A 15,325-nucleotide genomic window follows, 5' to 3' on the forward strand; every position below is an offset into this window, starting at 1 on the left:
TAATCCAAAAGGCAGCACCTCCAACAATGCAGCACTTCCTCAGTACTGCAGTGAAGTGTAAGTTTAGAATTTTGTGCTTAAGCTCCAGGAGTAGAACTTCAACCTGCAACCTTCTGACTCAGAGTTTTGTATGTGACCAATGAGCCACAGCTGACACCTAACTCCAGTCAACATCATTGGCATTATCAAATTTGTTTAATCAAAATCAATTACCCCTCCACTGGACAATTTTGACCAATTTGTGGATGCTTTATGTAGATTAGAAACATTTGAGCCCCAGCTCCAAGAGGTGGACATTCCACTCAGTGCATCTCCTCAACATAACTCACTTGCTTCTTCGCTGTCACCAATTTTACTGAAAATAGCTACTGCCTTAAGATTGTGTAGCAGTCTTTTGTGTCAAGACTTATTAAAGGTACAATGTCCACTAGGATGTTACTGTCTCAAAATATGTCAAGGACATTGATCAAGAATCTCTCTCTCTTTCTCCGCTCTTCACATTTTTAGAGCCTGGGCCAGCATTTATTGCCCATCTATTACTGGCCTTGAGAAGATGGCGGTGAGCTGTCTTCTTGAACTGCTGCAGTCCCTGTGGCATAGGTACACCTACAGTGCTGTTAGGGAGGGAGTTCCAGGATTTTGACTCAACGACATTGAAAGAACAGCAATATATTTCCAAGTCAGGATGGTGAATGGCTTGAGGGGGAACTTTCAGGTGATGGTGTTCCTGTGCATCTGCTGCCCTTGTCCTTCTAGATGGTAGGAGTTGTGGGTTTGGAAGGTGCTGTTAAGGAGGCTTTGTGAGCTCCTGCTGTGCAACATGTAGATGGTATGCACTACTGCGTCAGTGGTGGAGGGAGCGAATGTTTATGGATGGGGTGCCAATCAAGCAGGCTGCTTTGTCCTGGATGGTGAGAAGCTTCCTGAGTGTTTTTGGGGCTGCACTCATCCAGGCAAGTGAGGAGTATTCCATCACACTCCTGATTTGTACTTTGTAAATGGTGGACAGGCTTTGGGGAGTCAGAAGGTGAATTATTCACTACAGGATTCCTAGCTCTGACCTGCTCTTGTAGCCACAGTATTTATATGGTTAGTCCAGTCCAGTTTCTGGTCAATGGTAAGCCCCCAGGATGTTGATGGTGGGAGATTTAGTGATGGTAATAGCATGGAATGTCAAGGGACAATAGTTAGATTTTCTCTCATTGGAGATGCTCATTGCCTGGCACTTGTGCGGTGTGAATGTTACTTTCCACATGTCAGACCAAACCTGGATATTGTCCAGGTCTTGCTGCATTTGGACATGGACTGTGTCAGTATCTGAAGAGTCAAAAATAGTGCTGAAAATTGTGCAATCATCAGCGAACAGCCCCACTTCTGATCCTATGATGGAAGGAAGGTCATTGATGAAGAGCAGAAGATGATTGGACCTAGGACACTGCCCTGAGGAACTTTTTTAGTGATGCCCTGGAGCTGAAATGATTGACCTCCAACAACCATAACCATTTTCCTTTGTGCTAGGTATGACTCCAACCAGCAGAGAGTTTTCCCACTATTCTCAATGACTCCAGTTTTGCTAGGGCTCCTTGCTGCCACACTTGGTCATATGCTGCCTTGAGAGTTCAGTCACTCTCACCTCACTTCGGGAGCTCAGCTCTTTTGTCAATGTCTGAACCAAGGCTGCAATGAGGTTAGGATCTGAGTGAACTTGACAGAACACAAAGTGAGCATCAGTGAGCAGGTTATTGCTAAGCAAGCGCCACTTGATAGCACTGTTGATGACCCCTTCCATTACTTTACTGATGATCGAGAGTAGACTGATGGGGAGGTAATTGACCGGTTTGGATTTGTCCTGCTTTTTTTGTGTACAGGACATACCTGGGCAATTTTCCACATTGTCTGATAGATGTCAGCATTGTAGCTGTACTGGAATAGCTTGGCTAGGGGCACGGCAAGTTCTGGAGCAAGCAAAATGACTTGAACATCTCTATCTTTCAGATAAATAAAGAATTTGCACTCATGAACCACAAGGTGCTTTATAGCCAATGAAGTACGTTTTAAGTGCATTATTGTTCATAGATAATAGTCTGGTTACAGCACAGAAGGAGACCATTTGGCCTGTCCCGTCTGTTCTGGCACTCTGAGGGGGCAAATCAGCTGGCTCCACTCCTCTGCCTTATCATCAGATAATTATACAACTCCGTTTTGAAGATCTTGACTGAACTTGCCTCCACCACACTCTCTGGTAATGCATTCCCGATCCTAACCACTGTAGGCAAACGTGATAGTCAACATGGGCACAGCAAGACCCCACAAACAGCAATGAGATAAATGACCAAGGCTCTGAGAGAATGCCCCTTAATGTCCTCCAAATAATGTGATAGAACTTTTGATATCCCCCCAGGAGATGGATAGGTGCTCAGTTTAATGTTTCACTTCAGAGGTAGTACCTCTGGCAAAGCAACGCTCCCTGAGGACTGCACTGAGTGCCCTCATGTGGGACAGATGTCCATTCTATATCAGAGATGAGAGGGCTATCTCTACACCAAGCTGATACTTGGCAACGAATGTGCTTTGGAATAAGGAAGACAACCATACATTCAAGTCACCTAGCCATCCAAGAAGCTAAGTGTCAACAGTAATAAAAGATAAAATAATCTAGGATCAAGACAACAAATTACATGGTTTATAAACACTGTCTGAGCCTAAACCAATTAAAAGCTGATGATATTAAATAAACAATGTAATAATTAGTGGCGCAGAGCATCAAGCTATAATTCTGAATAGATTTTACAGCACTAATCCTCATTGATTAATATTATTAACTAGTAAACTGTCATGCAGGAAAGACTTTGCACAGGATTACAGGAAAAATCTAAGGATAGCCAATAAATTTGGCTGATTTGTCACTTAATCCAATTTAATTTATTTGATCAATCCTGAGGCGGCCAGATTGGTAAAATGAGTCAATGTCATTAAACATAATCATTTTAATCTTGAAATACCATATACATTATTGAATTGAAGGTGCACTGTGTAGATTCACCACAATTGTACCAGGGTTTAAACAATGAAATCAAAGGGAAAGGTTGACTTGTACTCATGTGGCTTTATAAAGTTGAGTGGGGGGAGCCTAATGGAGGTGTCTAGCACCCTGAAGGGATTCAATAGATAAATCCCCAGAGAAACTATTTCCTCGAATTGTTGAATCCAGAACAATGTGGGGCCCACTCTGAAAATTTGAGCCAGGCTATTCACAACTGAACTCTTGAAACATTTTTTCCCACACAAAGGCTAGTGGAAACTTGAAACGCTTCCTCAGAAGACTGCCGATGCAGGGGATCATCAGAAATTTTCAAAGCTGAGATGAACTAAGGTGGAAAAATGGAGTTGAGGCCCTGATCATCCATGATTCAGTCAAATGACTATTATTCTAAATGACCTACTCCTGTGCCCATACTCTGAATCCACATACTGCAACCATAGCAAAGTTGCAATAAAAAGATCTGAGTATATAAATATTATTTGCTGAAGCATCATCCATGTGTACTGCCCAGATCTGTATTTCAGATTTAATGCACAAACAAATCTTGTTCTCCTTCAAGAGCTTCCTCTGCTGCACTACTTCTAAATGTGAAGTGCACAAGGAAACAGCTAAAATATCAAATGCCAAAGCACCTAGGAAAAATTACATTTACCATATAATCCCGTAATGAATACCGGACTCGCATGTACTGTGCTCCTAATAACAGACTTTAGAAAGAAAGATTGACATTTCTATCAAAACTTTCATGACCTCAGAATGTTCCAAATGGCTTCACAGCCAATGAAGTGCTTTTTGAAGTGCAGTCACAGTCGTAATGTAGGAAACACAGTAACCAATTTGTGCACGGCAAGCTCCCCCAAGTAGCAATGTGATAATGACAAATCATCTATTTTTAGTGATGTTGATTGAAGGATAAGTATTAGCCAGGACACTGAGGATAACTCTCCTGCTCTTCTTCAAAAGTATGGCAGGATCATTTAGTCACCCGACAGGGCAAGTGGGACCTCAGTTTAACATCCCATCCAAAAGACAACAGTATTCCCTCAGTACCACAATGGAGTTTCAGCGTACATGTTGTACTCAAGGCTCCAAATGGGACTTAAACTAACGGCGTTCTGACATAGAGGCAGGAGTGCAACCACCGAGCCACAGCTGACAACTGCTGCCCATCTAAATGGCCCAGCCCAGCAGATTTCAGGCTAGTCTGGGAGGTACTCACCCATCTCCGTAAATCCACCCAAATTCTTATTATTATTTTAGCAGGTTTGCCTGTTTGATTTGCTTACAGAGGATTACTGATACAGGATACAGTGTGTCAATCTGTGAGATGAATTCATTTAAATCTATATATCCATTCAACTTTTCTATACAGGCTTACACCCGGAATTAAGCTCATTTGTTTTAGAGGGTGCCAAACTTCCGCCTAAAAAACGTAGAAAGCATACTGGGTCAGGAAATATTATCTGGCTTGTTATCAGATCGCTGTCTCAATGAGAAAGCAAAATAGGACAGCCTGCCACTGACTAATGACAAAGTGTAAGTGATCATCAAACTTGAAACAGAGACAAACTGGGTCCTTGAGGAGGGAGCTTTACCCTTCAGCACCAATTTGAAACACTAATTAATATCCAAAAAAAAGCTCTTGACTAGTTTCATAGAATGACATTGAATCTACAGCACAGAAACAGGCTATTTGGCCCATAGGGTGTTTGGTGATGTTCATGTTCTGCTCAAGCCTCCTTCTACCCTACTGCATCTAACCCTATCAGTGAATTGTTCTCTTTCTTGCTCATGAGTTTATCTCGCCTTCCCTTCAATGTCACTATCAAAATCCTCAAGGTTACCATTGACCAGAAACTGAAGTGTACTAGCTATATAAATACTGTGGCTACAAGGTGAGGCAGTGGCGTAGTGGTATTGTCACTGGGCTAGTATTCCAGAGACCCAGGGTAATGCTCTGGGGACCCTGGTTGAACCTCACCATGGCAGATGGTGGAATTTGAAATCAATAAAAATTGGAATTAGAAGTCTGATGATGACCATGAAACCCGCATCAATTGTGTAAAAACCCCACCTGGTTCACTAATGCCCTTTAGGGAAAGAAATCTGCCATCATTACCCAGTCTGGCCTTCATGTGGCTCCAGATCCACAGCCATGTGGTTTAATCTTAAATGGCCTAGCAAGCTACTCAGTTGTACCAAGCCAATAAAACGGAATGAAACCGGACGGACCACCTGGCATTGACCTAGGCACCGGAAATGACAACAGCAAACTCAGCCCTGTCGACCCTGCAAAGTCCTCCTTACTAACATCTGGGGGCCAGTGCCAAGTTTAGGACAGCTGTCCCACAGACTAGTCAAGAAGCAGCCTGACATAGTCACCCTTACAGAATCGTATCTTACAGATAATGTCCCAGACTCCACCATCACCACCCCGGCTATGTTCTGTCCCACCGGCAGGACAGACCCAGCAGAAATGGCAGCACGGTGGCATACAGTCGGGAGGGAGTTGCCCTGGGAGTCCTCAACAGTGACTCCAGACCCCATGAAGTCTCATGGCATCAGGTCAAACATGGGCAAGAAAACCTCCTGCTGATTACCATGTACCACCCACCTCAGTTGGTGAATCAGTGCTCCTACATGCTGAACACCGTTGAGGGTGGCAAGAGTGCAGATGTACTCTGGGTAGGGTGCTTCAATGTGCATCACCAAGAGCAGCTTGGTAGCATCACTACTGACCAAGCTGGCCAAATACTAAAGGACATAGCTGCTAGATGGGGTCTGTGGCGGGTGGAGATGCATCTGTCCAGGACAGCATCGGCAGGAGTGATCGCCATACAGTCATTGTGGCGATGAAGTCCCATCTTCACATTGTGGATACCCTCCATCATGTTGTGTGGATGGAGGTGTGGATTGTGCTAAATGGAATAGATTTCGAACAGATGTAGCAACTCAAGACTGGGAATCCATGAGGCGCTGTGGGCCATCAGCAGCAGCAGAATTGTACTCCAACACAATCTGTCACCTCATGGCCCAGCATATCCCCCACCCTACTATTACCATCAAGCCAAGGGGATCAACCCTGGCTCAATGAAGAATGCAGGAGGGAATGCTAGGAGCAGCACCAGGTATATCTAAAAATGGTATTGGATACTACAAGACTATGGGGCCTGACAATATTTCGGCAATAGTACTGAAGACTTGAGTTCCAGAACTTGCCGTGCCCCTAGCCAAGCTGTTCCAGTACCGCTACAACACTGGCATTTCCCGGCTATGTGGGAAATTTCCCAGGTATGTCCTGTATACAAAAAGCAGGACAAATCTAACCGAGCCAATTAGTGCCCCATCTGTCTACTCACAATCATCTGTAAAGTGATGGAAGGGGTCTTCAACAGTGCTATCAGGCAGCACTTGCTTAGCAATAACCTACTCACAGATACTCAGTTTGAGTACTGCCAGGGCCACTCAGCTCCTGACCTCACTACAGCATTTGTTCAAACATGGGCAAAAGAGCTGAACTCCAGAGGTAATGTGAGAGTGACTGTCCTTGACATCAAGGCAGCATTTGAGCGAGTGTGGCGTTAAGGAGCCCTAGCAAAACTGGAGTCAATGGGGATGAGAGGGAAAATGCTCTGCTGTTTGGAGTCATACCTGGCACAAAGGAAGATAGCTGTGGTTGTTGGAAGTCAGTCATCCCAGGACATCACTGCAGGAGTTGCTCAGGGTAGTGTCCTCGGCCCAACCATCTTTAGCTGCTTCATCAATGACCTTCATTCCATCATAAGGTCAGAAGTGGGGATGTTTGCTGATAATTGCACAATGTTCAGCACCATTCACAACTCCTCAGATACTGAAGCAGTCCATGTCCAAATGCAGCAAGACCTGGACAATATCCAGGCTTGGGCTGACAAGTGATAAGTAACATTTGTGCCACACAAGCACCAGTCAATGAACATCTCCAACAAGAGAGAATCTAATCATCGCCCCTTGATGTTCAATGGCATTACCATCACTGAAGTCTCCCACTATTAACATCAACATCCTGGGGATTATCATTGACCAGAAACTGAACTGGGTTAGCCATATAAATACTGCAGCTACAAGAGCAGGTCAAAGGCTAGGAATCCTGCGATGAGTAACTCACTTCTGGACTCTGCAAAGCCTGTCCACCATCCATAAGACATAAGTCAGGAGTGTGATGGAATACTCTCCACTTTCCTGGATAAGCACAGCTCCCACAACTCTCACACAGCTTGACACCATCAGGACAAAGCAGCCCACTTGATTGGCACTGCTTCCGCAAACATTCTCTCCCTCCACCACCCCGCACAGTAGCAGCAGTGTGTATCATCTACAAGATGCACTGCAGAAACTCACCAAGGCTCCTTAGGCAGCATCTCCCAAACCCACGACTACTACCATCTAGAAGGACAACGGCAACAGATAGATGGTAACACCACCACCTGGAAGTTCCTCACCATCCTGACTTGGAAATATATCGTTGTTCCTTCACTGTCACTGTGTCAAAATCCTGGAACTCGCCTCCTAACAGCACTCTGGGGGTACCTACACCATAGTGACATCAGCGGTTCAAGAAGGCAGCTCACTACCACCTTCTTAAGGGCAATGAGGGATGGGCAATAAATTTTGGCATAGCCAGCGACACCCACATCCCGTAAATGAATTTTAAAAATTCACCTCAAGCACTCATTGCGGAAGCGAGTTCCACATTCAAATGATTCTCTGAGAAAAGAAATTGTTACTGAACTTTCTATTTGATTTATCAGTTACTATTTAAAGCTCTTCATTTGGTCTCCTTCACAAGTAAAACACCTTCACTACATCTAACTTATTAAACCCTTTTATAATTTTAAATGCCTCTAACAGGTCACCCCTCAACCCACTCTTTTCTCGAGCCTAGTGAGCCTTTCCTGGCAGTTATGACATCTCAGTTCTGGTATCATCGTTGTGAACTTTTTTTTCACATTCTCCAATGCCTCCATATCCTATTTATCAGATAGAGATCGGAAATACGCACAGCACCGCAAGTACTCAAAACGGTTTCTCTCTATTTCTGATTTTAAACTTTCAATTCTGAAAAATTTGTCAGGGAATCTAGTTTGTTTGAATTATAGAGCAGAGCAGAAATCACAGAATAAATAACAAAAATCACAGAAGCACTCAAAACCACATTTGTTTGTTGTGGGACACTTGCACTGAGAACAACAGTCAGGCTATCAGTGCTCACCATTATGAAGGAGTAAGTCAGACAGCAATCTCCCGCATCTACACAAGGGCATCTAAATATGGAAATCAGGAAGTGGCTCTTCGATTTGCCCTGCCCCTCCATGAACTTCACTACATTGGTGTATCACTGAGCCACGCTGCTTTCACACACAGTGCAGGAAGTTGGGCACATGGCCATGGGATAGCTACTAATCATGCCAGAACAAGTTAGAGCTTGTCCATTCAAGTCTCGATGTATTTTAACAGGTCTGCAATACTGTCAAACCACCTCGCTGCACTGTAAATTTATTGCTACACTTGTGGAGTCCCAGTCCTTCTGATTTGAATGAATTTTTTAAAAATTGCTCTTATTCTTTTTGCTTTTTCTTTCTGTCTCTGTGATCTTTCTTAGCTGTGCCTCAGTTGGTTGCCTTTCACCTCGGAAACATAATATTCCATGTTCAAGTCCCACTCCAGGGCTGGAACGCAAAATCTAGGCCAACACTTTAACAGACGACTGAGGGGGTTCTGCATTGTTAGATGTGTTGTCTTTTGGATGAGACATTAAACCAAGGCCCCATCTCCCAGCTTAGGTGGATGTAAAAGATCCCATGGCACTATTCTGAAGAAGAGCAGGGAAGTTAGCATTTGTTTCCTGGCCTATGTCTATTCCTCAAATCAGCATCACAAAAACAGATTACCTGGTTATCACATTGGTGTGTGTGGGAGCTTGCTGTGCACAGGTTGGCTGCTGTGTTTCCTACATTACAACAGTGACCAAACTTCAAAAGTACTTCGCACCTCATCTTCCGACTAGGCACTTTACAGCCTTCCGGACTGAATATTGAGTTCAGCAATTTTGGATCATGAACTCTCTCCTCCAACCCCACCCCCTTTCTGATTCCCCCTTTCTTTTCCAATAATTTATATAGCATTTTCTTTTCCCACCTATTTCCATTATTTTTAAATGTATTTCCAACCATTGTTTTATCTCTACCTTTAAGCCTATTTCGATTCCTTCACCCAACCCCACCCCCACTAGGGCTATCTGTACCTTGCTTGTCCTGCTTTCTACCCTAAATTAGCACATTCCTTAGATAATATCACCACCTTCAACACCTCTTTGTCCTTTTGTCTGTGACATCTTTTGGTTATCTCCACTTATCACTGGCCCTATATCCAGCTCTACCCCCCCCACCCCACTTAAACCAGCTTATATTTCACCTCTTTTCTATTTTTACTTAGTTCTGTTGAAGAGTCATACGGACTCGAAATGTTAACTGTATTCCTGTCCGCAGATGCTGCCAGACCTGCTGAGTTTTTCCAAGTATTTTTATTTTTGTTTCAAAAGTACTTCATTGGCTGTAAAGTGTCTTTTGAGTCCTCCTATGGTCTAAGACAAGTCTTTATTTCTTTTTCATTCTTCTCTCTTAACTTTATCTTTCTTTACCTCTCTCTATTTCGCTTTTTGTGCATGATTTTACATCGAATTCACTATTCTAACTTCCTGGTTTAGACTGTGTGGCTCAGTGAGGATTTTTCAGTCTGATTGGCTAAGGAGACACACAGTTGCTTGCCCCGTTCAAACACATCCCCAGATCCCCTGTAGAAGGCAGGGTGCTGTTTTGGCTTTCAAATTATTGTAAGCTCCCAGTGCAAAATCCCCACAGAAAACCTGTGGGCAAGTGTAGGTGCAATGAACAGTGGGTGCTTATATGCTTGCTACTGACCACAAAATCCAGGCCATTTTAATTCAACTCCCTCAAACATCTGACTCAGTAATTGTTTCAACCAAGTCCCCAACCAGGTTCCCTAATTACAAAGTTACTGTTCACAACTAGGTGACAGATTTGTAGGTTCAGAGAATGGTTACAGCACATTCAGTCCATCCTGTTTGCATTGGCTCTCTGCTAGAACAACTCTGCTAGTCCCACTCCCCCACAGCCCTGCAGTTTGTTTTTCATTAGGTGCTTATCCAATTCCCTTTTGAAAGTCATGATTGAATCTGCCTCCACCATAATCTTAACCGAAGTAGTAAAACAGTTCTTCCCCATGTCACTGCTACTTCACCAATCACCTTAAACTGGTGACCTCTGGTTCTCGATCCTTCCACCAACAGGAGCAATGTGTTGTTTTAAAAACAGAAGCAGCAAAGGGGCATTTTTAAAAAAACTAACCAAATGTTTGTTTAATAACTCGTTCCTTAAAGCCTACGAATCCTCACATACTGACCTTATACAGGCCCCTTTACAGTTCAGAGAGAAAAAAACATCTCGCTTATTTTCACTCATTCTCACCCAAAGTTGGTGAAGATGTTATCGTGTTACCAGCACAGTGATCTCATCTTTCTGGACCACTGCAGGGATTACATTTGTAATGTCGATGCATTAGAAAGTCTTCTCAGTAGCTTTTAAGCTAACATACCAGAACCTGGGAAATAAATTTCCCTTATATTCTCAGCAATTCGCAAAAGATGTCCACGAGGAAGTAGAGCATGTTCCAACCATCTGCCTGTTATAAAATGCAATATTCCTTGTGTCCTTTACAAGGCAAAGATACATATCACACTAATACAGATCATGTAATATCGTTGAGAGCAGGCAGGCTGCCAGTACAAAACTGCATGGTACTAAACTAACTTAATAGCTTTTCTAGAAAAAAGAGCCCCGATCCATTCAGCCTTTCCTGATAAGTATAAGCTCCCAGTTCTGGTATCATCCTCCGGATTCTTTTATGCACCTTTGCAGGTGCCTCTGTTCCTCTTTTTAAACCAGCTAGCTGATAATAAAAGCTACAGCCTTATTAATCACACGCAAAATGTCCCCTTGATTGGCCCTATTCTGCAGTCCCCCTACCTCACGCCTGCCGGGAACATAAGAGGTGAGTAATGTTAGTAAATCGCTGGCAGTGTCAGTTAAACAAACAGCACAACCTGCTTTCCAGGAACTCATCACAACCTGGGGTGGGGGAAGATATTGATGCCACCTCCTTGTAACTCTCCTTTCCAAAGGAGAGCCCAGATCCCCAAAATGATAATTAAGCTTTTAACAAACACACAACTGGAGGAAGATATCCATTTAACATGGATTATTTTGGCAGGCGAGATTAACATCGATCTCCGAACCTGAATTCTCCACCCTGGTTTGCATGTCACTCTGCTGCCCTCTGTAGCACAGAGCCAGCATTCGAGCACACAGGTCCTCATTTCCAACCCACAGACACCCGACAAACCTGAACACACACACAGGTTAGTCCAAGCAGTGAAAAGCTCGGGCTGGTTTCATAAATGTTTTAAGACACAACATCAAGCTCATATCAAAAGAAAAAATAATCATCAGAAGCTGCAATGCATTTTTACCAACAAACATCCATCATCTTTCACATATGATACAGATTTTGAATCTTTAAGCTACAAAACCCATCATCTTCCTTTAGTCATGGAATAGATTTTGAATCTTTAACATTGTGCCATGTTTGTGTGTACTGACATATGTACAAATACACATACATACACCAACACGCATCCTCACAGACGCACAGGCATATACTCATAGACACACATACACAGGCATATACTCAGACACACAAGTAAATACTCTCAGACACATCCTCACAGACACACAGACATATCCTCACAGGCACACACACACATACCAACACACCAACATATCCTCATGGACACACACTTACAGACATATCCTCACAGACACACATACTTATATAGACATATACTCACAGACACACATATCCTCAGACACACACACACACACGACATATCCTCACACACACATACTTATACAGACATATACTCACAGACACACACACATACAGACATATCCTCAGGCACACACACACATACAGACGTGTTCTCAGACACACACACACACACACACACATAGAGACATATCCTCACAGACAGGCACACATAGAGACATATCCTCAGACACACACACACTTCTCCAGACATATTCTCACAGACATGCACACACACAGATATATCCTCACAGGCACACATACACAAGCATACATACTCACACACACACACGCAAATATCCTATAGATACACGCACATATACTCCCGCGCATGCATACAAGCATATACTCACAAACACACGTACATATGCACAGGCATATAGCCAGGCACATTAATGCCTATACATTGGATATTAGACATTTATCATTGCTAACTCTTACCAATATATCAAACCACACAAGTACTGTACTGATAACAGTTAGCTGCTCTTTGCAGCACCTGAGCCAGGACAGCTGACTTCAACCTGCAGCAACACCTGTTAACAAGTGAAGATGGAACAACCGGACGGGACTGTGTTAAGGATGATGTATGAGCCACTACCCCAAACACACATCGGAGCAACACTCCATCACCAACACAAACACACACACACTAGTTTCTAGGTCACTCAGAGGGACGCTTGTTTGGAGAGGGGCGGGGGTTATTTTGCAAAAAAAAATGTTGATCTTTCATACACCTATCAGCGCAACAATTAACCATTTTGAGCCAGACCACGCGTTCAATTCTCGACAGCACAACTTACCTTCTTTCAGCAGACGTGCAGCATGAACAAAAGATGGATCCAGTGTATCCTTCTCTGCCATCAGCTCTGGCAAATATTTCTCTCTCTGCATTTTTTTTTGGACAAATTTGCAGTGTGTATTTAAATTAATATTTATTTGGACTTTTTTTAAAAGTTAAAAGCTATCTTGGTTTCTCTCAGAGCACACGATATCTAATTGAGTGATTTTTTTTACCTTGCCAGGAGAGTGCATTCACTCGGCTGCACTGACAGCGCTCGCTCGCTTCGCCAGTTTCCCGAATAGAGCCCGCCTCCGCCTAGCTCTCATTGGACAGCGGCCAGCCACCCGGAAGCAACATCAAATGTTCATTGGTCGGCCTCTGGTGTCAATCAAAGTGAGTAACAGGGTGCCCTGCTGTCCGGACGGCATCTTCAATTTTTTTTTGCACACCTATTCTTTTTATTATTATCTCCCCTTGCACAACAGCAAATAAGACACCATTTGCGCAAAGCCCTGTAAATGTTACATTCAAGCAAAAAGGGTGCTCAATCATCATGCACTCGCTGCTCGCTGGCATCAATCCTCAAACCTTGAACACACTGGCAAAGTTGCTTTTGTTTAAGAGGGCTTTGCTAGAATGGGACACAAGTTGGTGCAAAATTGAAATTGCCTGATCAATGCATTAAAATATAAGCAATGTGGTATTTATCGGTACCTCCCGCATGTTAATTGAGAGTAACGTGACATTCCACATACATAGACACATGGACATATATTACATGGAGGCAGATACATGTTCCAAACGCCGGGGCAGATTCACCTTTTTGCTGAAAATATATAGACTTATACATTAATGATAGACATAAAGTTATGACCCAACCTTACATTATAACATTCCATGGAAGTTTAATCTCATGGACACAGCATGTCGTTGTAAAGCTCTGCGTTCGAGCTAATCGGGCAATATAAGATTGATATTTGAAATTTCCTTCCCTCCCTTCCTCCCACCCACCCCCCCAACCATGAGCACGAATTATGAATGGGGAACAGGAGAGCAATAACCTCCCCTATTTAACGAGCTTCTTTTTGAAAACCATTAGATTTAATATTGGCTTGAAGCAAACTATGCTCTTCCTTGATGAGCAACCTGTTTAGAGAGGGGAGCGTGTATCTAGTTCAAAAGGGGGTTGCAGTTGAGAAATAAATCTCTCTTTTCCATATAGCGCCTTATTGGAATTTGATGCTGCAGCTACCAGTGGGAGCAGCCCGCTGGCTGCCTTGCTCCAAATCACATTGTCAAAGAGAGATTTCTGAATCCTTCTTTTCCGAGCATTTCAAATGTTTTGTGTGTAAAAGGGCAGACGTTCCGCACTCTCACATCATTGGCAAATGAACTAGAGGGGAGATGGAGAAACTTTTTTTTTCCACAGTGAGTTGTTGTGATCTAGAATGCGATACCTGAAAGGGTGGTGGGAACAGATTTAATAATAACTTTCAAAAGAGAATTGGAGGATTTTTTTATTCACTCATGCTATGTGGGTGTGGCTGGCTAGGCCAGTATTTATTGCCCATCTCTAATTGCCCTTGAGAAGATGGTGGTGAGCTGTCTCCTTGAACCGCTGCAGCCCACAGTGCTGTTAGGGAGGGAGTTCCAGGATTTTGACCCAGCAACAGTGAAGGAATGGCAACATATTTCCAAGTCAGGACGGTGAGTGGCTTGGAGGGGAACTTCTAGGAGGTGGTGTTCCCATTTATCATCTGCCCTTATCCTTCTAGATGGTAGTGGTCATGGGTTTGGAAGGTGCTGCCTAAAGAGTGTTGGTGAGTTTCTGCAATGCATCTTGTAGATGGTATACACTGCTGCTACTGTGCGTCAGTGGTGAAGGGAGTGAATGTTTGTGGATAGGGTGCCAATCAAGCGGGCTTTGTCCTAGATGGTATTAAGCTTCTTGAGTGTTGTTGGAGCTGCACTCATCCGGGCAAGTGGAGAATATTCCATCACACTCCTGACTTGTGCCTTGTAGATGGTGGACAGGCTTTGGGGAGGTGAGTTACTCACCGCAGGACTCCTAGCCTCTTACCTGCTTTTGTAGCCTCAGTATTTATATGGTTAGTCCAGTAAAGTTTTTGGTCATTGGTAACCCACAGGATGTTGATAGTGGGGGATTTAGTGATGGTAATACCATTGAATGTGAAGGGGCGATGGTTAGACTATCTCTTGTTTGAGATGGTCATTGCCTGACACTTGTATGGTACGAATGTTACTTGCCACTTGTCAGCTCAAGCCTGGGTATTATCCAGGTCTTGCTGAATTTGGACATGGACTGCTTCAGTATCTGAGGAGTCGCGAATGGTGCTGAACATTGTGCAATCATCAGCGAACATCCCCACTCCTGACTTTATGTTGGAAGGAAGGTCATTGATGAAGCAACTGAAGATGGTTGGGCCTTGGACATTACCCTGAGGAACTCCTGCGGTGATGTCCTTTGAAAAGGGATGAGGGGTGGGTGGTGGGTTGGA

General features: G+C 43.6%; 1 protein-coding gene across 1 annotated transcript in view; it reads right to left on the reverse strand.

The window, feature by feature from the left end:
* The window catches only part of khdrbs2 (KH domain containing, RNA binding, signal transduction associated 2), a 718,527-nt gene extending 705,605 nt beyond the window's left edge, over positions 1-12,922 (reverse strand). The window contains exon 1 of the mRNA XM_041187172.1: positions 12,826-12,922. Within this exon, the coding sequence (XP_041043106.1) occupies positions 12,826-12,916 (91 nt within the window). The 5' untranslated portion in view covers positions 12,917-12,922. The remainder of the gene's footprint in view (positions 1-12,825) is intronic.
* Positions 12,923-15,325: the final 2,403 nt, after the last annotated feature.

This window comes from Carcharodon carcharias, chromosome 5 (assembly GCF_017639515.1).
Source record: "Carcharodon carcharias isolate sCarCar2 chromosome 5, sCarCar2.pri, whole genome shotgun sequence".
NCBI classification, from domain to species: Eukaryota; Metazoa; Chordata; class Chondrichthyes; order Lamniformes; family Lamnidae; genus Carcharodon; species Carcharodon carcharias.